At 39.6% G+C, this 25,563-nt stretch overlaps 1 protein-coding gene across 8 annotated transcripts in view; it reads left to right on the plus strand.

Moving 5' to 3' along the window:
- The window catches only part of Itsn1 (intersectin 1 (SH3 domain protein)), a 219,678-nt gene that overhangs the window by 77,152 nt on the left and 116,963 nt on the right, over nucleotides 1-25,563 (plus strand). For all 8 annotated transcript variants that reach the window (XM_013504347.1, XM_013504352.1, XM_013504344.1 and 5 more), the window contains 9 exons: nucleotides 88-267; nucleotides 1,913-2,009; nucleotides 7,021-7,121; nucleotides 14,089-14,152; nucleotides 16,428-16,565; nucleotides 18,119-18,234; nucleotides 21,022-21,284; nucleotides 23,660-23,809; nucleotides 23,905-24,045. In XM_013504347.1, the coding sequence (XP_013359801.1) occupies nucleotides 88-267; nucleotides 1,913-2,009; nucleotides 7,021-7,121; nucleotides 14,089-14,152; nucleotides 16,428-16,565; nucleotides 18,119-18,234; nucleotides 21,022-21,284; nucleotides 23,660-23,809; nucleotides 23,905-24,045 (1,250 nt within the window). The remainder of the gene's footprint in view (nucleotides 1-87; nucleotides 268-1,912; nucleotides 2,010-7,020; nucleotides 7,122-14,088; nucleotides 14,153-16,427; nucleotides 16,566-18,118; nucleotides 18,235-21,021; nucleotides 21,285-23,659; nucleotides 23,810-23,904; nucleotides 24,046-25,563) is intronic.

Genomic DNA, 25,563 nt, shown 5'->3' on the forward strand with positions numbered 1-25,563 from the left:
TCTTCCTCAAACAGTACTGGGTTACTTTTCCCCAATTGTTTGAAATGTGATTGGATATGAATTTTATTATACTGTTTCTCTTCATAGGTATAAGTGGTATCGCCAGCATGCCACCGCTTACAGCTGTTGCTCCAGTGCCAATGGGATCCATCCCAGTTGTTGGAATGTCTCCACCCTTAGTATCTTCTGTTCCTCCAACAGCAGTGCCTCCCTTGGCTAATGGGGCCCCCCCTGTCATCCAGCCTCTGCCCGCCTTTGCTCATCCTGGTATGTGTCTTGCTGGAACCAGAAGAACGTATATTGTGCTGCTCACTTTTGTTAAATCTTTTGTCACTTCCAAGTTACATTTAAGTGATATTTTGCTCCAAAGGAAAATGTCTCTTTTTTTCTCCATTTAATTTCTCATGCTAAATGCCCTATGCCAGGATCAAGAGATCTCTGAGTACCTTTGTGGGCAAAGGTGAACTGAGCAGGAAAAATGAAGAGCCTAATTTCCTTTCAAGGCCTTGATAAGAGCAACTGAAGTTAAACAGTGTTTGAACATTTCTGAGCTGGCGTAGTGGCGCATGCCTGTAATCCCAGCTCTCGGGAGGCTGAGGCAGGAGGATCCTTGTGAGTTGGAGATCAGCCTGGGCTATAAAGTGAGCTCGATGTCAGCCTGAACTGCATAGTGAGACCCTGTCTCAAAAAGACAAAAAAAAAAAAACCCCAAAACAAGAACATTTCTGTATTTGTATGTATCAGTTACTACTTTTCTTTAGCTGCTATGAATGGTAATAAGTGAGCCAGTCCCCCATAAATAGAATTATATGCTGGGGAAAAATGAACGGTGCATGTGTTTTTGAGGAGGTAGAGTGAACGAGGCAGAATGGGAAAGGAATTCAATTAAATGGCTTAAAATATATTAAGCCTATAGTATTATATGCTCGCTTAATTGAAGGAATGGATTTAAAGGTTCATAGTTTAATTAATTTCATTTTGAGACTTTATTCAAAGTCTTCCTTTAGTTAAAGCATATAGTGTCAATGTAGACAGCATTAGTCTAGCAAATCTTATTGAATTCATATCAATATGGCAAGTTTGTATTTTGTATTTTTTCACAAAAAAACCAGTTTGGATATGTCTTTGGTTTTACCATTATGTTTAAAACGTCATTTTTGTGCCTGAGGTGCCTCGGATTTATTAGGACTGTCGGGTTATATCTCTCAGTGATAGCCCGAGACGTAATGAAGCCCTTTGTTTCCCTGTCACATGTAATCCATCACTCACGTGTGACTGTCGCCTCAGATGTGGTAGCAAATGGAAACGCGCGTGCTGTTGTTTTTCTGTAGCATCAGGCAACCCTCACGCCCTGAGTCTCGTTTTCTCGTGTGGCTGTTGAGGGATGTTGGAAAACAGCAGGCAAGGGTGAGGGCAGCGTGGCTGAGGCAGGGGGTGCTTTTGCCTGACGGAGAGTTAATCAGTCCAGTGAGAGTCACAAAAGCTGCCGCTCGCTCGCACCGCAAGTTACCTGGCCAGCGCTTGGCAGCCTGTGCCTTTCTGGCTCTTACATCTGGACTAATGCTTCAGCTCCTTCAGTGCAGTTAAGAACATGTTTTTATATTTAAGCTGTTAGTTCTTTAACTGCTGCAGTAGATCTTATAAAAATGTGATGCTAAGTGCTTAGTGAAGAGTAAAATTTTACATATTATCGTATTATCCACACTGCTTCTTACGTGATTCACAGTATAAGTAAATATCAGTGTTTTTGGCAAAGGGGCAGAGAGTAAGAGGTGGTACAGTGAGTTCAGGACGCAAAGAAAAGAGGAATCATTTCTGCCTCAGATTTTATGACTGTATATGTAAATGTTCTAAATAGGGGAAAACTTCGGATATTTGTGGAATTAAAATTATTCAACGTTTGTTTTCACAGCAGCCACATTGCCAAAGAGTTCTTCCTTCAGTAGATCTGGTCCAGGGTCCCAGTTAAACACGAAGTTACAGAAGGCGCAGTCATTTGATGTGGCCAGGTAAGCTTGCTTGATTTGAGTGAGAAGTTAACCAAAAATCATTATCTGATTGACTCTTGAGAATGGATTTTTTGCCTTAATTTTGTAGAATGCTAATAATTTTTCAAAATCTGGATAATGCGGAGATAACCAAAATCAAGAACATGCCATTTCCTTAAAGGCTTAGTGTGTTTTTTAAAAGGTAACAAAAAGGTAGTTGTCGTTGCTGGGGGCGTAGCTCAGAGAGAGAGTGGTTCCCTCATATGCATAAAGCCCTGAGTTGAGCCCCCAAAACACACACTCAAGAGTAGCTTTAAAATTGAATTCTCGGTGGGGGGAAAGCACATAAACTATTTTGTGTTAATCATTTAGAAGTTTATGTATACATTTTTTATATATTGATTGGAGGCACAATTGATTTTAATTCTGTCTCATAATCTCATGGAGTCTGTGTGGCTTATTAGTAAAACCCTACAGGAGACCAAATTTTATAAAATGAATTATTCAGATTAACGGGCAGTTGATATTAAGCAAATATGTGGCTCAGTTTTCAGAAAACAGATATGACCTTATTACTTAAATTTATCTTTCATATTTTTATTTCTTTTGCCTTTTATTTGTTCCTTGCATATTGTTACACTAAGGTGGCAAATTCAGACTGTAAGTAGTCTTAACAGCTTTTGGAATGAAATGGGATGTAAATGAGGATGATTTTCTTGTATCAGTTTTCAATAAAATTCTTTCTTAAGTGAATCATTTTTCTTCTGCAAAGAAAATATGTTGAGTATAATCCAGCAATACATTACCTTAAAAAGTTGTTTAGAGAACTCATAGTCAGAAGCCCTGTGCCAAAAGCTTTGTGCACACTAACGCATTCTTCCCCGTAAGATGAGTCTATTATTTTCTTTTTTTTTTTTTTGGTCTTTTTGAGACAGGGACTCACTATGTAGTTCAGGCTGGCCTTGAGCTGCACTTTGTAGCCCAGGCTGGTTTCAAACTTGCAACTATCCTCCTGCCTCAGCCTTCCCAGTGTTGGGATTACAGGCGTGCACCGCCACGCCTGTCTTATTTTCGTTGAAGAACAAATTCAAAGACATTTACTTCTCGTGATAATGTAATTCATAAGTGACAGTTTTTCTGATGTTAAGGTGTGTGTTCTTAACTGCAAATTTTCTCTAAGATTTTTAGGTTGTTATGGTATACAGGCATTTCTGTTCCATTTAATTAAGATTTTACTTTTACTATGCTTGAACATGCATTGACTTCCTGCTTGATGGGTGCCACGTTCCTGCCGTTGTACCCCACAGCCACCTGTGCTCAAGACTGTGAGTGAGGGCACAGGCGCAGAGAGATGATGTTTCTTACTCACAAGTGATGGTCTGAACTCATCATCTGATGCTAAGTTCCAATTTTTAAATTTTTTTCTCCTCTATCGTGTTGAAGTTTTATGGTTTCCCTAACTTACAATGTTTGAAATCTGCTGTAAAATGATTTCTGAGATTAAAATGAATATCATTATTAGCAAATATTAATGCTATTAAGATTACTATAGGGTTTTTTTTTTTTTTAATTTCATAGTAATTTTTTCAGTAATTTAAATTGCCAGTCAGTTTTGCTCAATGTAGTAGCTAACTTTTGGGTTTATTGAACTGGTGTTATATGTCATTTCAGTTTTGACTGACTTTATGTTTTTGTTGTTGTTGGTTTTTTTGTGGGGAGGTAACATATGAGTGAATTTTTAGTCTATTTAAATTTTTAGGAATTGCTAGAGAACCGTGACCTGATAAGTGTAATCTGGGGTACCTTCTGTGTGTAACACCCTCTGTGTCTGGGGTGCAGAACCAAGATAGTTAGCTTCTTGACGAGTAGGCAGGAGTTGGAATCACCAAAATATTGGTTAAAATGAGAGAGGTGTCGCAGTGGTACTCTCAGCAGAATAGATTATGGTAAGTGTTTTTTATTAAGAAATTAATAAAAATAGAAAAAGATTTTTTATATAGGTATTCTTCATGTGCTAGAAAACTGTTTCCTATGCTTTATGAATTAGATACTATGAGTACATAGATAACACCTATAAATGATGACTTAGAGGTTCATTGCATGGTTAAAATTTTGCTTTTACATGTGAGACAGATATTTTTATTGTAGTGAAAGGAAATTGCTTTGGGTCCTTAGTTGTAATCTGTGCTGGAAGTGGAATGCTGTGTTTTGCATCAGGTCAACCATTGTGTTTAAATGACTTGATTTAGATGATGGTCTCCTGATAAACTGTATCACTCTGTGGGCTGTGGCAGGTGAGGAGCAAGTCACCAGGGATTATTGACCCAGACTGACTGCTAGTAGGGTTTGCTAGGTTGGGATTCTGGCACCTGGGCGAGGAGAGGGCCGTGCTGAATCGGTACAGGGGCTCTGTTTGTGACTGCTCCACTGATTTGCCATGGCCCTAGCAAATTCTGTTCTCTCTGGAAAACTCTCTGCTTGATGGGAATTCAAACTTTTCAGAATGAAATAATTTCACTTCATTAAGAAATGGGGCCCATTTTGGAAAGATAATTCCATTAGAGGGATTTATTTTTCATCATTGCTTTTCTGTTTGGTTTTTATTTTAAAGGAAAAGAACAAAAACAAAGTGATAAAAACAAAGACAAAAACAAAACAACACAAAAAGTATAAAAAACATACAGAATTTCAAAACAACATGATAGGAAATCTACAATGGTTGTTGTGTTGCTTACTATTACCTTCAAAGTAGTTGCTTAGATTACCAGATCCAGGCATGCAAGATTGATCAAACAGTTAAACATTAACTGTTCCTTTCAATAAACTAGTAGAAATTAGTAGTACATTTATCTTAGCTATCCTCTGTGTTTGTGTGTATATATATATATATAATTTCCCTTCTTTCTTTTTCTTTTTTCCTTCATCCCAGTTCTTTGCTGTTAAGCAGCTTCTTTCTCTTTCACAATGTCAGTTGTACCTTTCAGTTTTTATTTACTCTTTCATTTTCTTACACTAAGGAGTGTTTACAGTGGGTCTGAATACAGTGTTTACATGTGGGTCTGATTTATTTTGCTTATAAGTATGGTCTCTAGTTGCATCCATTTACAAAGTCTCAAGTTTATCTTTATAGCTGAGTAATATTCCATTGTATAAAAGTACATTTTTCTTATCCACTCCTCAGTTGATGGGCGTTTGGGTTGTTTGCAAAATTTTCCTATGACAAATTGTGCTGCTGTGAACATGGGTACACATATATCACTGTGGTATGATGTTTTCAGTAGTAGATTATGGTAAGTGTTTTTTATTAAGAAATTAATAAAAATAGAAAAAGATTTTTTATATAGGTATTCTTCATGTGCTAGAAAACTATTTCCTATGCTTTATGAATTAGATACTATAAGTACATAGATAACACCTATAAATGATGACTTAGAGGTTCATTGCATGGTTAAAATTTTGCTTTTACATGTGAGACATGTATTATGGAAAAATACCCAGGAGGGGAATAGCTGGGTTGAATGGGACCTCTAATCCTAATTTTTTGAGGAATCTCCAGACTGATTTCCACAATAGTTACACCAGTCTACATTGCCACCAGCAGTGGAGAAGTGTTCCTTTTTCTCCACAGCCCCTCCAATATTTGTTGTTGGTTGATTTCTTGATGACAGCCATTCTTACTGGGGTGAGAAGAAATCTCAGTATTGTTTTAATTTGCATGTCTCGAATGACCAATGATGTTGAACATTTTTTCATGTATTTATTTGCTATTTGTATATCTTCATGTGAGAAGTGTGTATTCATCTCAGATGCCCTTAAATCAACATGGTACTGCAAAAAAGTAGACCTGAGGACCATTGGAACAGATTAGAAGATGCTGACACAACTACAAACACACTCAGTCACCTTATATTTGACAAAAGGGCCAAACATGTTCACTGGAAAAAAGATAGCCTCTTTAATAAATGGTGCTGGAAATACTGGTTCTCTACATGCTGAAGGCTAAAACTAGACCCGTGTCTATCACCATGCACTAAAGTAAAGTCAAAATGAATCAAAGATTTAAATATTAAAGCAGAAAAACTAAATCTATTGGAAGCGAAAGTAGGTTGAAATCTTGAAGACAGAGGGCTAGGGACAACCTTCCTGAACAAAACCCAAACTGCATGGAAATACTTCAAAGACTTAATAACTGGGATCTCATCCTATTAAAAAGCTCTGTACTTCAAAAGAAATCACGAATAGAGTGAAAAGACAACCCACAGAGTGGGAAAACATTTTAGCAAACTGTCCCTCAGGCAAAGGGCTTATGTCTAGAACATATAAAGAACTGAGAAAACTCAGAGCCCCCAAATTCTGTTGTTTTTGAGGTAGAGTCTTGCTATATAGTCTCTGCTGGGCTTAAACTCTTGATCCTTTTGCCTCAGCCTACCAAGTGCTGAGATTACAGATGTGAGCCACCATGTCTAGTTTTTCAGCATTGCTTTTCAACCCAAGTATTCCAGATGTTTAGAATGATGTGGTTATTATTATATTGCTTCAATGCTGGGGAAATTTTCAATATTTTATCAGAAACTGTGTCATTAACTTATATATGTAACATGCAACAGTCACTTTGGTCTGTATGTTTGCCCAGTTTGAGGAAAATAATGACCTTATTTATTTCAAGAGAAATGTGTATAACTTTAAAAATTAGAAGAGCTAGGGCTCTTGCTCAGTGGTGAAGGGTTTGCTAGCACACACCAGTTCAACCCCCAACACTGGGGGAGAAAAGGGAAACATTGTTAAAGTTAGATGTGCAGAGAAGTTCTTTTTTTTGAGCGTCTCCCTATATAGTTGAGGCTGGCCTTGAACTCCTGGTGCACAATGTAACCTAGGATAGCCTCAGACTTGCAGCATTCTCCTGCCTCAGCCTCCTGAGTGCTGGGATTACAGGCATGCACCACCATGCCCAGATTCTTAGTTCTTTTTAAAAGGACTTTGATAGACTGTTCCTTCCACTTAGTAATGTTCCTCTCCCTCTTCTTTTCCCCAGTGTCCCTCCAGCTGCGGAATGGGCTGTGCCTCAGTCCTCAAGACTGAAATATAGGCAGTTATTCAATAGTCATGACAAAACGATGAGTGGACACCTAACAGGTATTTGCAAATAAAAAATTAATTTAGTGAAATGTCTTTGTTCTAAATGCAGATTATTTCAAGATGATTGGGTCAAAGATTGCCTCCAAATACCCTGCTTATGTGTAAAGGTTCTCATTGTCTTTGTTATCTTATGTTCTCAACTGCTGATAACTTTACTTTTCTGTGCGTGAGGCCTTTGCCCTATTGCTCCTGGTTAAAGGGACCCCACACCAGGGCTCCTCCTGCACAGTGAGAGTACTGATAAGCAAGTCAGGACACTGGCTGGGAGACGATTCTGTGAGCCAAACTGAGTTTAGTTGGAAGTGCAGCTGTGGAGCGCCCTGCTGCTGCCCGCAGGCCGGGTCAGAGCGGGCGCTGTGTGGGAGGTGGAAGGTAACCGGCTCAGAAACAGGCTGCTGCCGCCTCGCTGGAGCCAAAGGCCAGAGTGAAGTTCTGTTATCTCAGAGGATCTTTAAAAGCAGTGACCCTGTTATTCACATTGAAGGGTAGAGAAGAATTTCAGGATACCATCTGAAACCTTTCTTATGAAGGGATATACTTGAAACTAACCAATTTGAATGTTATAAAGAAAGACATATTTAATAAAGGAAAATAGACAATCTGTTATAAGCACTGACTATGAAAGGAAGAGACTGTAACAGACCTTCCTAAAATATGAAAGGAAAAGAGAATGAATTGATTTTCCTGGGGTGCAGTAACTAATGTACACCACAAAAACTCTCTTTTTTTGGTGTTTGGAGATGGGGTCTCACTATGTACTTAAGGCTGGCTGGCCTTGAACTCACTGTATAGCTCCAGGCTGGTCTCAGACATTTGGCAATCCTCCTGCCTCAGCCTGCCGAGTGCTGGTATTACAGGTGTGTGCTACCGTGCCCAGAAATAATTCAAAACATTTTATAGTACTGGTTCTTCTTTCTGTTTTTTGTGATAATTTACAATGGCAATTTTTACTTCCAAATGAAAAATGTGTCAATATTGAAAATGTAAGGGCTGGATGAGACTTTGAAATGTTCTGATCTAACCTTGAAACCTTGCCACATAAAGGATCCCAGCAGTACCTCAAATACATTTATCTAAAAGTGCAAATAATAAATGCACATAGATTCTCTGTACAACACACTCCTGCTGAAGGGATAGCTGTCATTTCTGTGTGTGATACCAGTCTAGCCTATGCAGGGACTAAAGGAATATTTAATAATATAGTTTTATAAGTCCTGTTTCACAGTGCTTGACACTAGTGTTCCTAACGCACTCGGGACATTGCCATCAAATCTGAAAACAGTTTCCTCAATGAATTGTTGTTGGTTTCTTGAGTTAATAAAAATAGTATTCAGATTTGACATTGATTTAGTAATTCTCTTTGATAGGATATATCTTTTATGATATACAGCGTGAAATACAGTATGAAATACAGTAACTGTATCCCAAAAATAATGACACAGGCCTTGAATGTTTAGAACTTTTAAATATCTGAAACAGAAAATAAGGTTTAGAATACAGTGGTACTTTGGTTCTCAAACTTAATTCTTCTCACGATTTTGTTCATAAATTGAATTGGATGAGAACCGAATCAGGGCAAGGAGGATTGAAATTTCAAGCCCAGTTCTGGCAATTTAATAAGAGCCCATCTTTAAAAAAAAAATAAAAAGAATCAAGAGTAGAGGTGTAGCTCAGTGCGAAAGCTTTGGGTTCAATCCCCAGTGTCCTCCCTCTCTAAATAGGAAGAAAAAATATATACCGAAAAAAACCCAGATTTTGGACTTGTTCACCTGCATGCTTACTACTACTTTGTTTCCTCAAGAGTTTAAGGTGAAAATTTTATTTTCTAATCATACTTTTATATAGACATTTCAATTTTTTTACAGTAAGTTTTTAAATAGCATTAACTATAATAAATTTGTTTTCCTTTTATGTATTTATGAGTATCCTATGCACAGGGTGTACTGTTGCTAGACTCTTTGTGGAAGCAGAGCTGATTTGTTGAGCTATATGAAATAGGTTATTGTGTTGATCACAGTTAAGATAATTATATGAAGTTGAAATCTCAAAAGCAGTTGTTCATTCAGTTAAGGATAATAGAGATATCACAAAAATTGAGTATGCTGGGCTGGTGGCACATGCTTATAATCTCAGCTACTCGAGAGGCTAACATAAGCAGGATTGCGAGTTTGAGGCCAGTCTCAACGGTACATCAAGGTCCTGTCTCAAAAGTGAGATAAGGGCTGGGGATGTAGCTCAGTGTTTACTGGGTTCAATCCCCAGTGCCGGGGGGAGTTGGGGGAGTTGAGCAAAGGTCTTAGCATATGAAGAGGCCTAAGAAAAAAAATATAATATTCTGATCTCTTCTTGGTTTTATCTTTTGTGGGTTCTTGTTTTAAAGGAACAGAAAGCACTTTTAAAAATACATATCTTAATCTAGTTCATTATTTCTCAACCTAGATGTTGTGACATCATAATGTTATGAATACCAGTTAAAATTATTTACCATTGTAAATAATTTGTTCACTATCAATTAAAGGAGGATTCTGGTTATTCTAATGCTGTCACTTGCACTTGCTTTATTTACACACACTTTCCTTATTGGCCCTGTAAGAGCTACACATAACCTGCAGCCTTGCTTATCCAAGCTAAAGCCTGTAGCAAATGCTCATGGTTAATATACTGCTCGTTGTTTTCCTGTTTTTGTTTGTTTTTGAGATGGAATCTTGCTGTGTTGCCTAGATTGGTCTAGAATTGCTGTACTTAAGTGATTGTCTGCCCTCAGCCTCCCAAGTGCTGGGACTACGACTGGAGCAATAATCAGTGGTAGAGGTTGTATAAGCTCTGGGTTCCATCTCTGGTACTGAAAAAAAAAAATTCACTTTCTAAAAGTGTTGGGATTGTAGACATGAATCACCATGCTTGGCATACCAGTGGTTCTTAAAAGGATTCCTGATTACCATTGTGTTTCATTTTCACATATTTCTTCTGGATGCCATCAGATCCTGACTGTTATCTGTAAAAAACATTGTAAGCCTAAGAATGCCATTGCTGTCACAGCGCCTCTGCTCTTGTCGTAGGCGCCAGTCCACTTTGGGAATGGAAGCTAACCTAGCAGTGCTGTTATTTACCCCTTGTATTACCTGACTGGTTAAGCGGATCTATACCTCACTAAGCACACATCCTTTTTCCCTCACAATTTGATGTGTATATTATTACATGCTTATAAAAATACCAAGAGCCTTATGAAATGGAGAGGGTCCTTCTAATTAAGGTCATTTAAGTGCTACAGAACTCTTGTGATCCTATTAATCCCTTCCCTTTTTTGCAAAGAGGTATTTTTTTATCTTGTTATATTTTGAAATCATGGAGGGCCTGCCTGGTAAGCATAAGATCCTAAGTTTGATTCCCAGTACCAAAAAAAAAAGAAGAAGAAGAAGAAATCATGGAAATATTTGATTTTTCATTACTAATCATGAAAGCTAAAATTTTAGTCATTATTTGGGATAAATTATCTTTCGCATCCATTCGTGCTTCCTTCCCTAACCATAGATGTCCGTAGTCCAGTTTGTGAATGTGAGATTTCTGTTTATTGCCATCAGGTTCCATATTAGCCAGTACTCTAAAACTGGTATCATGTTACATACATAGGTTTCAATTTTATGCTGTTTTCTTATGCTAAGATGCTATCTTAGGTGTTGCTGATATACTTTAATATTCACAGCATTGTGTTGTGACAGGATCAAGTATTAGAATTGCAAGAGAGATTTAGAGCTGGGCATCATGGCACATGCCTATAATCCTAGCACTCGGGAGGCTGAGGCAGGAGGATCCCTAAACTACATAGCAAGACCCCTGTCTTAGAGAGAGAGAAACATTTAGTGTCTTCTAGTGCAGGAATTACTTTTTTTCTAAAAAGCAAGATAGCAAATACATCAGTCATACAGGCCATGTGTTCTGTGTTACAACTGCCTTTGCCATTTTAGCAGAGAAGCCTTTTTTCATGCATAAATGAATGGGTCTGACAAGTTTCAATAAAAATTTACTTAGAAAAACAGGTGGTGTGCCAGTATTGCTTATGGGCCATAGTTTGTCAAACCCCTATTCTAAGTAAAATGAAGAAAGTGGTCAGTGAGCTTTCTTCATTCCAACATACCAAAGAACACTTAAAATCTTTGCATTAATTCAGTAAATATTTTATTTATTTATTTGCAGTGCTGGGGATTGAACCTAGGGTCTTGCACGTACTAGGCAAGTGCTCTACCGCTAAGCTGCATTCCCAACCAAGATTGTTCTTTTTAGATGATCCGAGTGTGCACACACCACAGAAATCTATTTCTGCTTTCACCAAGACAGAGTGGTCGTTGTTCACAGGAGGCCAAAACTGAAAACACCTGAGTGCCCATGAAAGTAGACTGGAAAATAAATTGTGATGCAGTCACACCGTGGTGCACTGTGTAGCAGGGAGATCCGTGTTCTTCAACTGCGTACAGCAGTTTCTTGAGGAAAATAAGCCAGAACACAGAGGACATACTTCGTGGTTAGAAGTCTGGCTCTGGTTGGCCGGAGGTGATTTCAGAAAGGGGGCAAAGAGAGACTCCCAGGTGCTGTTGTATTGTTTTGTGAACTGGGCACTGTTTGAGCATTTTCACTTCGGAAAGTTAATTCTAAGCTTGTACATGTGCACATGTATCTATACAAGGTGTGATCAAAATATTTATTACAGTAAAAAGCACATTGCCATTAACCCCCATCAAAACGCTCCTCCTTGCTTTGAGACTCTTGCCCCATCATTCTTGCCATCTTTTTCATTTTATTTCTGTGAGCGCACATTTGTAGTGCATCGTGAGCACATTCATTGTGAGGCGCTGGCACCTGCACATGACCACATCTTAATGCTTTCTACCCCCACTCCACCGTTCTTCCCACTTTCCGGAGCAGCTCTGAGCCCTCTCTCATGAGTGTCTGTAGGTGCAGTGTTGTGGCTGCCTTTCTGTCCCAGATTGTTCAGAAGGTTTACCCTTCACGGTCATTTTGACTTCAAGGAAGAGCCAGGAATTGCGTAGTTTGAGACCATTGTGTTTTTACAAGCTTGTCTTTCTGCTGGATGGCCCTCAGCATCAGCATTCACTGCATTTATGATCATATCTCATAAAGAAACTCCAGGAAAGAGGACTTCAGAACTGCTTCAGAAAGTGGCAGGTATGATGGGATAAATGTGTTCAAAGAGAGGGAACGAGTAGCAGTGTCACTTGAAAGGGATCAATGGCAGTGTGTCTTTTACTGTAATAAGTTTTTTAAAAATTTCAATATTCACCATCTATTTTGATTACACCACATGAGTGTATATATGTGTGTGCTTTACTTAAATATTTTATATAAAAGCAAAAGTTAAAACACTGTCATTAGTAATAAATTTTAACTACGTTTATCAGACACTTTCTGTGCTAACACTGTGCAGGTCGGTGTTGTGGCTCCTTACACAATGTATCATAGATTTGTTAGGGGAAGAGCTCCAAAAGGAAAAAGGTCAGGTCCAAGTATGTAAGGAGACGGTCTCTCTTCCCAGGATAATTGCTGCAGCGTTCCTTTCTCTTCCTTGGCCTGTGGGTCACCTTGAGAGGCAGTGCTGAAAACGAGGCACATACATTTTTTTATTCGAACACTCAGAACTCCTGTCTAGATTTTGTGTGGTATCTAAAGCTAGTTGCAAGCTAGAAATGAAGATACTCGTAGTTATTTTAAGAAAGGAGAGCTGGTTTTGAAAGAGTTGAAATTCCAGGTTTTGTTTTTGTTTTTGTCCTTAGAAAATGTGTTCTAGTTCTGGCTTTGGTATTAGCTATTTGTGCAGCCTTGAATAATTCTTTTTTTTTTTTTAAGTTTGTCCAGTGAAATGGTTACAAGAGATCCCTCTAAGGTGCTTTCTCAGTCTGAGAGTCTCTGTGTCTTCCCTGAATGTGTCTGATGGTAGACATGGTGGAAAAGCAGACAGTGTTCACTTTATAGAGATTAACTCTCTGCTTTGTAAATAAAAGTCCAGGACATGTAGAGGTGGTTATCTGGACAAAGACTGGGGTATAATCCGAAACTCTAATCACTGAACAAAAATTGAGTGCTAGGCATGGTGACACATACCTATAGTTCCAGCTACTGGGGAGACAGAGGTAGGATTATAAGTTCCAGGCCAGCCTGCACAATTTATTTTATTTTTTAAAATTAATTTTATTTTTTTAAAATTAATTTTATTGGTACATTTTTAGATGTTGTGATAATGATCACATTCATCATAGGGAATTTGTACCTGTACATGATATAATTTGATTCTCCTTTTCTCCCCATCCCTCTCCCCGCCCTTTGTTTCCATTTCTTCCTTCTATTGTTTTCCTTTTCCCTTCCTTCCTTTCCCCCTCATCCCTCCCTAGCTCCCCTTCCCATTGGAACGTTTTCTTCCTATTTCATAATATCTATTATATATTTTGGTCCTTATTTACATTTGTGGTTTCTCACACCAGAGAAACCATGTGATATGTGAACACATGTGTCTGATTTACTTAACTGAAGAGAGTATGGTCTCAAGGTGCATCCATTTACATAGAAATGTCTCAGGTTTCTCCTTTATCAGCCTGGGCAATTTCACAAGGTATTGTCTCAAAGTAAATATAAAAGAATAAAAGGGGTTCAGAGATATGACACAGCACTTGCCTAGCCTTCTTGAAGCGCTGGGTTCAAACCCCAACACTTAAAAAAGCAAAGAAAAGAGAAAAGAAAATTTTACTGAGTATGTGTCAGATGCTGTGCTTTGTGTTTTTTCACTTTGGTTGGAGCTTTATTTCCATTTTAGAAAGACCTTGTGGTGATGGCAAGTGCTGTACAGAACATGGTGACTGCATGAGAGTGCAAGCTGCATGTGTGCAGCAGCCTGGTCTTCCTGGATGGGGAGTATTTGCTGGCTCATCTGTATGTGTCTTCCCTGATTTCTGTCTAGGTCCCCAAGCAAGAACTATTCTTATGCAGTCAAGCTTACCACAGGCTCAGCTGGCTTCAATATGGTAAGAAATGACAAATTCCTTGGTTTGTATAAAGTAAAACTTCTATTAGATTGGTATGCCCGCATGGATTTTTGGATTGAGATTATTTTTGGAGTATTTGGAGCATGCTTACTTTTCAGTGAATTGTGATGCTTGTTGTTCTTACCTTCTTCTGCCCTATTAATTAGGAAAAATTCCAAAGCTGCAGATGAATAAAATGAATTCTCAGGAGCTTATAACATAGCTTCACAGTTCTCAGCCCAGGCTGGTCTTGGTTCTCCTCCTTCCCAATTATTTTAAGCCAAGTCTCAGTTATATCATTTCATCCATACAGATTTCACCTGCTGTTTTTAAAAGACATGGGAATTTTTAGTAACACAACTGTAGTGCCAGTAGTCCATCTAAAATTTTTAACAGTCATTCTTACAAGTTAACAGTGTTTAAATTCTTCTGTTTATGATATACCCAAGGCTCTTGCAGTCTGGATATACTCCAGTATTCTAGGGGCCTCTAAAATATAAACTTCAGATATGACATTTATGGAGATTGATTAATAGTTTGTTGAGTTCTCATGGTACCTGAATATATTGAAGTGCTTTTTTTTTGGTTTTTCTGCGGTACCGGGAACCGAACTCACGACCTTGCGCTTGCCAGGCAGGCGCTTTTTGCCGCTGAGCTAAATCCCTAGCCCCTTGAAGTGCTTATTTTAAGTTTCTCATTTATAACTTGTCTCCTGAAAAAGACATTTAAGGTGTCGATGAGAATGTTATTTTCTCTCTTTACACACAAAGTACATTGTAATTAAATATTTATAGTCATAATGTAGTCAGCTGGGGGATGTCAACTTCGAATCTGCTGCCAGGAGTGGCCAGTGGTGAGGTGCAAAAAGGAAAGGGGAATAAGGGTGAGCTTGCAGCGTTTTCCCCCTGTGGCTCCTGTGCTGCTTTAAAAGGGTGTGGGGTGTCTGGGAAGGCAGGCCTAGAGGGACAGAAAAGACACCAGGTGAGCCAGGGCCGAAGAGTGGGGAAGACAGAGCTGACAATAAGGAGATTGGGGCATTTGGGGTAGCGCTGGCTCTGTTTACATATCGCAGCGATAGTTCCCCAACTGATGTGTTTGTCAGAACTCAAGAATTATACTCTTAAAAAAAGTGAATGTTACTGTGTGGAAATTATGCGTTTTTTGTTTTTTTGTTTTTTTGTTTTTTTTTTTATACAGGATCTTGATATGTACTTTAGGCTGGCCTCAAACTTTTTTGGAGGGGGGAACTGGGAATTGAACTTTGGACCTCATGCTTGCCAGGCATCCACTGGGCCACTGAGCTAAATCCCTGGCCCTCTGGCCTTAAACTGGCAATGACCCGTCTGCCTCAGCCTTCTGAGTGCTGGGATTGTAGTGAAGCAAGAGGATCATGAGTTTAAGATCCAGCCTGGGCTATATAGCGAGTTCAGGGCCAGCCTAGACTAGAGAGTGACACCTTGTCTTAAAACAAGACAGAACAGAACAAAACAAAGCATCTGAAGAAATTTCAAAATTAAAGAACAAGTTTTCTCGGTTTTCTTCATTGGGAAAACTATTTTCCTAATGTGGAATTTGTCCTGTTGGCATTCTAGTGAACAGATGTGTTGTCTTGCATTTTCTTTGGGTGTCTAGAAGTTGTTAAATGAAATCACATTCTTGACCTTGCTAGGAAAATCTGTTTACTATAATTAGGTCCTCGGGCAAATTTGTTATCAAGAATGATAAGAGATTGAGTCTGTGGAATAGGAAGCCATAAAGATCCACACTTATGTGCCTACGTTAGGGGTGGCTAGCTGCCCACTTAGCTAAATCTGGCTGGCACATGTTTTTATAAGTGAGGTTTTATTGTAAAAACAGCCAGGTCCATTCATTTGAGTGTTGTCTGTGGCCACATTCCTGCTGCAAAGGCAGAAACCAGTATGACAGAGATTGTGTATACTTAACTCTTTATTGGTACTTTGTTGATCTCTGGTCTAAAGTATAGCAGTTAGAGATACATGGGATGTGGGTGTGATGTATTTTAAACCTGCTTGCAATGATTGAGAAGCAGGTCATCACAACTATACTTAGCGTTTGTTGAATGCTGAATACCATCCCAAAGATATGGAGTAATCTTATTTTATCCCCGCAACAGTATGAAATAGTACTATTTTTATAAGCTGGGGTTCGCTTGGCTTAGGACCAGAATAAGAAAACAACTTTTAAATCATCGGATAATAATCAGAAGCATTTATTTTCATGAAGTTGGATTCCAATGAACTTTTTGTTGAATTAGGAATCTTTCTGACATTGATCAAGATGGAAAACTCACAGCAGAAGAATTTATCCTGGCTATGCACCTAATCGATGTTGCAATGTCTGGCCAGCCACTGCCACCTGTCCTGCCTCCAGAATACATTCCACCCTCCTTTAGGTAAGGAGTGTTTGGCTCCTGTAAGAAACTGTGTGTTGGGTTGTGAATCTCAGATGACTTTGTTGACTGTATCTCCTGCTGATTTCCATTCCTGGCATGTGCGTGAAGTATCCATGAATTCAGGAGAATCTACTTATCCAAGTTCTCTCTGATGCCCACGCCCATTCTGTACTTACGCATTCCATATAATAAAAGCAATCAAGTAAAATATCAAAAGAGTGCTAAGTTTTGTATCAACCAGTGTAATTAAAGCTCACTAGAAATTTTAGGAACAGATGGTTTGAATGGAGGAGAAACTGAATGAGCCTGTCCGTAGGAAGTAAAGCGAGGCGATCACACTTGTGAACTATGCATATTCAAGAGGCAACAAAAATGCTGGAGTATAGAAATTATAAATCAGGAAGATGATTAAATAAAATTATCCTGGTCTGGAAGTCAGGCTCAGTAGAGATGTCAGGAGAGCCCCTGGGATCTAGCAAGAAGTCAGCCATGACTGTCACCCCCGCTATTATGTGTACATGCATGCACCTTCTCTTGATCATTGCAGATGAATATGAGCTCGTACAAGCATAGAGAATAAAGAGAGAAATATAGATAAAATTTCTGTTCTGAGTCCTCAAACTTCATGAAAGACTGGAGCAAAATCTCCTAAAGTGAAGAGAAAAAAAAGCCATCATTATTAGCATATAGTATGTACCCGATTGAGAGGTAAGGTGAGGAAGACTACCAGTGTAACAAGTGGCTGAGGAAGTTCACCGATGAAAACCCACAGCTGCAAAGATCAGTAGGAGAGAGATTTGTCATTGGAAGCTGGTTTTAAAAAAAAAGCATAAGAATAGGGAGATTGTTCAAAGAGCAGAGCTGCTGTGTGTAGTGGCACACACCTGTAATTTCAGCAGTAGGGAGACTGAGTCAGGAGGATCACAAGTTTGAAGCCAGCCTGGTCAACTTAGCGCGACCCTGTCCAGAAAAAAAACTTTAAAGAGTAAAGATGACCATTTACAAGTGATATAATCAGTAACCTAAGTGAATTGTTTTAGAATTGTAGAGTCTCGTGTGTCTTAACAAGTGATGCAGTAGAGTCGTAAAGGGAAAGACCTGTTCCCATTTGCACAAGGTTTGACCTTCTCAGGGGGATGAGATGATGACAGTAGCATTACTGAGTACTTGCTTCCCTGTGCAGTATTCTCACCGCTTTACGATTAACAGCCAGTTCTGTCCTTTGGGATTATGCTAATGTGGGTGACAGCTCGCTTTTGGAGGAGCTTTTTGGATTTTTTTCGTCATGCGCTCTGGGCATCTGTCCCAGACTACTGAGTTACACTCTCCGCCCCAACACTTTGAACAGGGTTGGTACTCAGAAGCTGGTGACGTTCAAATATCGAATTAAAAAAAACTATTTGCAAGTAGAAAAGACCAAATCCTTATCTTTTCCTTGCTATAAACAAAATTTCCTCCATGATACAGTACAATCTAAGTATTATTTTTTATAGGATGTCCAGTTCTATCTGCACAGCTTTATGTAGATCTGTTTCTTTTTTCTACCATTACAGAAGAGTCCGATCTGGCAGTGGGATATCTGTCATAAGCTCAGCATCTGTAGATCAGAGGTTACCAGAAGAACCAGCTTTAGAGGATGAACAGCAACAATTAGAAAAGAAATTACCTGGTAAGGCAGCCTTTATGTTGGACTTATGTCATATTAGACATAATATGTATGGCAAAAATGTAAGTGAAGACTAGTTTAGTAGCTAACATTTTTGCTGTTTCTTTAACCTGACTGTGGTCAGAAAAAGCCATGTGGGAGACACGTGTTTTGGATTTGGGTCTGTGTAGAGAAATAAGAACTTTGTGTCTGCTGCTGATGCACCTGATTCTAACTTTCAACTTAAGCTGAATTTATACTACTACACCAACTTCATAAATGGTATCTAGATATAGAACACTATAAAATTGATAATTGCTAAGGTGGTTTCTTGTAATAGAACATAAAATCACTTCCTGCTATTTGCTGATGTTAGTATAAGAGAATTGGAAACTCCTTAACAGTAGGAACCTGTTTTAAATTAATGTGAACCTATCTTAAATAATCCTCATTTGCAATGGTAAATCCATTATACTATTAAATTATTCTAAGGTGGCTATGAATTATTAATGGCGAGACTAGGAAGCAGTTGGGATTTCTTCTGAAGTCTCTTTGTGTTAAATGCTTTATCAGTGTCATCTTGCTGTGATTTAAGTGCTCTGCGGTTAATTGGTGTGCTCAGGACACTAGCTTTCCTAGTTGATTCTCTAATCTAAATTACTTCTCAGTTCAGTGGTGAAACGCTTACCATAAATGTCCCATGTGCAAGGCTGAGTGTTGAGTCCAGTGAAGAATCTGTAATAGTACAACTACATAGTGTGTTAGAAGATTTAAGGCACCTTAAATAGTATACACTCACTAAAGCACGCCTAAACACTTAAGTTCCCAGAGAGCTTTTCGGACGCACAGCGGGGCTTCCTGATGCTTGGTTGGTGTAGATGGCAGAGACAGGAAGAGTTAAGTCTCTGTGGAACAGGCCACAATTGAGTGGAGACTTGAAGGTGAACGACATCACTACGTAGGAGTGGAGAACATTGCGAGTTTTGGTAACAGTGAAAAGCAAGTCTCAGTGGCAGATAAAGGCAGGAAGTTCTAGAATGTGGGATTATCTTTTCCTGATGTTAATGGAGATTTCAGAGTCTTGTTTGTGCACTCACTTTATTATGTGCTTGCTATATATAATAGGAGTTAGATTTATAGAGATTTTCAAGGTTTCTAAAATTGAAATGAAATTTGCATAATACAAAAACGAGCATTTAAAAATGTACAATTTAGTAGCTTTTAGTCAACTTGGTCTGCCATGATAATATAGTATACATCGCATGATTAAAGCAGTGGAAATTTATCGCTCATAGTGCTGGAGGCTGCAAACCTAAGACCAAAGTGCCAGGCAGTGCAGATCCCAGGAGGGGTCTCCTCTTGGCTTGCAGATAGTGGTTTGCTCCCGGTGTCCTCAGGTGGCTCTTCCTTGATGCTTCCATATGGAGAAAAGATTTCTGTCTCTTTTTAAAAGGCCACTAATCTCATCATAATGGCCCCACCTTTGTACCCTAATCTAATCTGATTACCTCCTAAAGATGCCTGTCTCTAAGTACGGTCTCACCGGGACGCATTTTAAAAATGAACTTGGTGGGGAAGGAGCGGAAACATTCAGCCCATCGCTGTCACTTAGTACTCTGACAGTGCTACACCTCTATCTTCTTCCTAAAGGAAACTCCCTCTCCAGAGGTTCCCTGTTCCCTGTCCCTGTAACCCCTGGCAACCACAGTGTACTTTGTTTCTTTGGATTTCCTGTTGCAGGTATTTAACATAAATGCAGTTGTAACAGGTGGCCGCTTGTGTCTACCTTCTTTCACTCGGTACAGTGTTTTTGAGATTCCTTCATATTTTAATACTGGTCACTGTTTCTTTCCTTTCTGATAGAGGAACTTTGAGTTTTAAGGTGGCAGAGTGAAGAGGATGCTGCGTCCTCTAATGTCACCAAGTGTGATACAAAGGTGCAAGAAAGCGAGTGCACACTTGCCATTTGACCACAAGTCCCTGACTGCAGTGTGTGAGGGGTGCCTTTCTGAAGTAGGGGCGGCCTGACCTGAGTGTGGCGAGAAGCCAGGGAAGGGAACCCACAGCTGCAGGTCTCAGGGCACAGGGAGGGGCCAGTTGTTGAAGGAGAGTTGGAACAGTGGGATTGGTATGAGCACAGGCTGGCGTGACCGCTTCCCTAGACTGGGGCTGGTTCTGCCGTAGCTCATGTGACGCAGACACTGAGTTGGACCCACTGCTGAAAATAGGAAGGGGCATGGAAGGTGGGATGTTTAGATATAAATAAAACAAAATGAATATAAACAAAAGGTTAGTAAGGTTGAGAGAAAAAAAAACAGAACTGAAGTTCCTAATTGGAGTGTCATAGAAAAAAAGCCAAATCCTGGATTAGAAAAAAGTATTTACTGTGATCTACCTAATGATTAGGGCACAGCCCGTTGTTGCTCCGCATGAAGTAGGAGTGCTCACCTACCTCCGCCTTGTGAGGTCGCCTTGGGGAGCAGAGGCCACAGTGGCACCTGCCCGTGCTGGGGCGAAGGGGAAGGGGTAGTCGCATGGCACAGAGGGGACATGGTTAGTTGTGAAGCAAAGCAGGGAGGTGGGGGAAGGTAGAGAGGGGCGGGGCCCGGTGATGACACCGAGCTGTTCAGGAGTGATGTCTTAGCAGTGCTTCCTGTGAGGGTAGTAGAAGGGGTAAGGCCGAGGTGTGTTTGTGTGCTCAGTAACAGGAGAAACGTCGTTCTGGGTTTGAGTTCATACTGCACATGAGTTTTTCCTTTGAGAGTAAATGCTGAAAATCATGATTTTCATAATTGGTTCCTTGTTTTAAAGTGACATTTGAAGACAAGAAGCGGGAGAACTTTGAGCGCGGCAATCTGGAGCTGGAGAAACGGAGACAGGCACTCTTGGAGCAGCAGCGCAAAGAGCAGGAGCGCCTGGCTCAGCTGGAGCGGGCGGAGCAGGAGCGGAAGGAGCGGGAGCGGCAGGAACAGGAGCGCAAGCGACAGCTGGAGCTGGAGAAGCAGCTGGAAAAGCAGCGGGAGCTGGAACGGCAGAGAGAGGAAGAGAGGAGGAAAGAGATAGAGAGGCGGGAGGTGAGCAGCTGAGCAGCAGCCCCGGAGTCAGTGTATAAGGTCTCTCTCAGACTCATGCGAACTGTCCATTGATAAAGAACAGCCCTTGGTTTTTCTTTCTTTATGTTTGCAGTTTAGGAGCTTTGGTATATTAGAGGTTTGCCTCTATGTATTCCAGGATATTTTCAACCCCCAAAATAGAAACCCCCTTACCCATTCACCAGTTATTCCCTTTTTCTTCTTTTAGCCCCTGGCAATGCTTAATGTACTTTTTTAGCCCTATAAGTTTGCCTATTCGGAAATTTCTTATAAATGGAATCATAATATGTGGCCTTTTGGGTCTTGCTTCCATTTAGTATGAAGTTTTCAAGGTTTATCCATACTGTCACATAAATTAGTACTTTATTCCTTTTTATAGCTGTGTAATATTCCATTATGTGGTTATTCTGTATTTTGTTTATCCATCCGTAAGTTGATAGACACTGGGTTGTTTCTATTTTTTAGCGATTATAAATAATGCTGTTATGAACATTCTTGTACCTTTTGTAAAACACTGAGACCAGTTAAACACCTTTCCAGATTATTTTCTCTGTACTTACGAATGTGTTTAAAAATATAAATGTTTGTGTGCTGCAGAAGCTGGGGATGGACTTTCAAAACTACCACAGTGATGGTGCCATACCAATTACACTGTTCTCAATTGTTTTCTTTAATGTGCTTAGAATATGTCTGGAAAATCGTCAGTATATTCCATGATGGCTTCATAAATTGGATGTCAGAGCTGGACAGGGGCCAAGCCAGTCCCCTCTCCGTCTTTCCCGTTTCAGTGCATCACTTTGGAAGCAGCGCCATGGTTCTCTTGTTGAATGAAATATAAAGATGGGAAATCTTTCTCTATTTAAAAAAAATAATGCTTTTGCTTCATTTCCAGAAGCATGGAGCCACAAACTGCCTTTTGGTCAAGCAGACACATATAGCTACTAATAAGATTTTATATTTATTTACCTGATGCTAGAAATTGAACCCAGGGCCTCCTGCATGCTAAGCTGTGCATAACTCTACTGATGAGCTAACCCCCACCAAGACTGAGATGCCCAAGCCAGTGCGATAGTACCACTTCCTTTCTTCAGTGTAAAGAGAAAAGTGACGTTGTGTTTATTGAGAATCATTTAGTAGCTGTTTACCATCACTGGGCCTTGCTAGTCCCTGCCTGGCACTCCTTGGCCTCCAGGTCTTCGCAGCATGGCTGGGAGCTTGCAGAGTCAGAGGCAGCCGCATGTAGCCAGTGCCAGGCACTGTGACCTGTGCTCTTCCGGGCAGTCATCAGAGTTAGGCCGAGCGAGAGCTGGCACTTCAGAGGAATAACAGCTGGTGGTGAAAAGGAGATCAGAGAGTAGGGAAGTAGGAGTCACAAACTTTTAAAACATGAGATACAGGCAGAATACACTTGGTTGAAAATCCAAAATGGTCCAGATCTGAAACTCTACTCAAAAAGCACATTTGCCACACACCTGTAATCCCAGAACTCAGCAGGCTGAGGCAGGAAGATGGCAGCAAGTTTAAGACCAGCCTAGAATACATAATAACACCTTGCTCCAAAAAATAAAAAACAAGTTTAGATTCACAGATTAGGGATTCGCAAGCAGTAAAGTCTATGGAAATTTTTATTAGTACATAATGATTATATTTGTGGTGGGGAACTGGTATATGTATATAACGCGTCTCAGTGCTCTTCCCTTCCACCCCCACTTGTTTTTTGTTTTTTGGCAGCTTCGTGTTCATTCATTTATTTTGTAAGTCTTTATCAAGTTTATTGTCATAAACACAGACTAACAGCCAGACTAACGGCTCAAAAGCATGTAAGACAGTTATACTAAATCAAGGTATACTTTTAGATATATTGGCTATACTGGATAACAATAACTATTTTTTGTCCTTTTTTCTTACTGGCTGTCTTTTTATCTTGCATTTTATTAAATATTGAGTTTCTGGAAAACTATAATTTGAAGCATTTGTGGTCCTAAGCATTCTGGATATGGGATATTCGGTCTGTTTAATAATTTCTCTTGCAGTGGGAGAAAACCAAGTTTTTAAAAAAATTTTGTTTTGGGAGATTTTATTTTATTTAGCATGCCTGCATTCTTGAAGGCTTGAAGAATGAAATTCCTATGTGAAATGATCCTGTCAGTTCTCATTTATGTAAATATAATAGTTCTAAATATTCACTTTTTCCCATAGAAGGAACATCATATTTTTTATTGTTAATGTGTTATTTCTTGTAATGTCTAACATCTCATCCTTAAAAAGAAAGACTTGGTAGATGATTCTTTTGTTAAAAGATATTGTACAGTGTAAGAATTGATACTTTAATAAAGTGTCTTTTGTAAATGTCACAGGCTGCAAAACGAGAACTTGAAAGGCAACGACAACTTGAATGGGAACGGAATCGAAGGCAGGAACTTCTAAATCAGAGAAACAAAGAACAAGAGGACATAGTTGTCCTGAAAGCAAAGAAAAAGACTTTGGAATTTGAATTAGAAGCTCTTGTGAGTGAAGTTTCTTATATTTTAAATATGTTCGTATATATATATCGCAGTCATTAACAAGGGTAGTAAATTCTGTTATCTTTTGTTTGTTAAAGAATGACAAGAAGCATCAGCTGGAAGGGAAGCTGCAAGATATCAGATGCCGACTGACCACTCAAAGGCAAGAAATTGAGAGTACAAACAAATCTAGAGAGTTGAGAATTGCTGAAATTACTCACTTACAGCAGCAGTTACAGGTGAGAAATCAATGTCCTGTAAAAGATTTTAGGCTTACATGCTTTTCACCAATTCGTTTTCTTTCTTTATTAATTCAACAGATAGTAGGCACCTAGCATGTACTAGTGCTGGGAAGCTGTGATGACGTAGAATGGTAGGGTCCTTGCCTTGGATGCAGGCTGTGAAGTAAGCAAAGCACAAATCTGCTGAGCGCAGCTGCATGCCGTGCACAGCACAGGGCCACAGCAGAGAACGCAGGCAGAGGACAGGGCAGGGTGAGCTTAGTGTGCCCTAGGGGGCTGTGGTTGGAGGAAGGACGGGGACCGGCAGAAGAGTGAGGTTATGCATTCATTAGAGGATGGAAAGGGCCTGCAAAGTGAACAGAGAAGGGGCTGAGAGTCCTAGGGGTAGGAGGGGCTGTGATTCTACTCAAGGCACTGGGACAGGCTGTGAGGGTGACGTTTGAGTAGACGCGGCGGTGGGGCAGGGGCCTAGCCACGTGGGGCATGTGGCTTCCTGGCAGGACAAGGTCTAGGCAGGTAATGGCAGTGCCAGTGTCTGGAGGCTGCCCCAGGTTTCTGGGATTCTGGATGGGGACCAGTTCACAAAGGGCCCCTAGATCACTGATGGGCCTTTGCCGTTACTGTAATAATTATGTAAATAAGTGCAATTACAAATTTTAGGGAGGATGTGAGAGATTTGTGGATAGATAATAGTTGGAGGCATGATGGAGTGCTAGTACAGTTTTGCTTCATTTGATTGATTGTCCAAAGCTGTTGTGATACCACCTGGTTTGGTATCATGTACTGAAATACAGGGGCATCCAATTCAGATAGATATTAGCTGCAAATCATCGTATTTGAACTTAGTGACTTTTCTGTGTCAAGCTTCTTTCTCTCAGCATAGTTTTGAGATTTGTTTGTGTTGCTGTGTATGTTCCTTTTTGTCACTATTTCCTTATTGGCCTATTAACTTGATGATTAATGTTTTCTTTCCAGCTTGGGAATTTTATGAATAAACTGCAGTGAACATTTATGTACAATTCTTTCTTGTGGAAAAATATTCCATTTCTCTTAGGTAAATTGTTTTGGAATGGAATACTGTGCCGTTCCAATTTTAGTGTATGTGCTCCTGAAGGAAGCAGTGGAAGGCTGTGTTGCAAGTGTGTGACTAACCAAAAGGGCACTGTCAGTTACAAGTTGTGAGAAATCATTTGAATATATTTGTAACAAGTCTGTTTCAGACTCTTCTTTTTGATCTTTGTTGTTTTACCGACCCCTCACACTTAATAACTATAGATTTCGAATAATCTCTGAAGTCAAGTTTGTGAATTCTTTGTTATTATTATTCTTTTTCAAATTTGATTTTGGCTATTCTGTGTCATTTCCATGGAAGTTTTATAATCAGTTTATTGCTTTTTTTTTCCCAAAAAATATTTAGAATTTTGTTGAAATTTCATTTGAATTTATAGATCAGTTTGGGAAGATTTGACATCTTAATATTGAGTCTTGCAGCATATCTGTCAGTTCATTTAGGTC

This window comes from Chinchilla lanigera, unplaced genomic scaffold, assembly GCF_000276665.1.
Source record: "Chinchilla lanigera isolate Chin_1 unplaced genomic scaffold, ChiLan1.0 scaffold00006, whole genome shotgun sequence".
Lineage (NCBI taxonomy): Eukaryota > Metazoa > Chordata > Mammalia > Rodentia > Chinchillidae > Chinchilla > Chinchilla lanigera.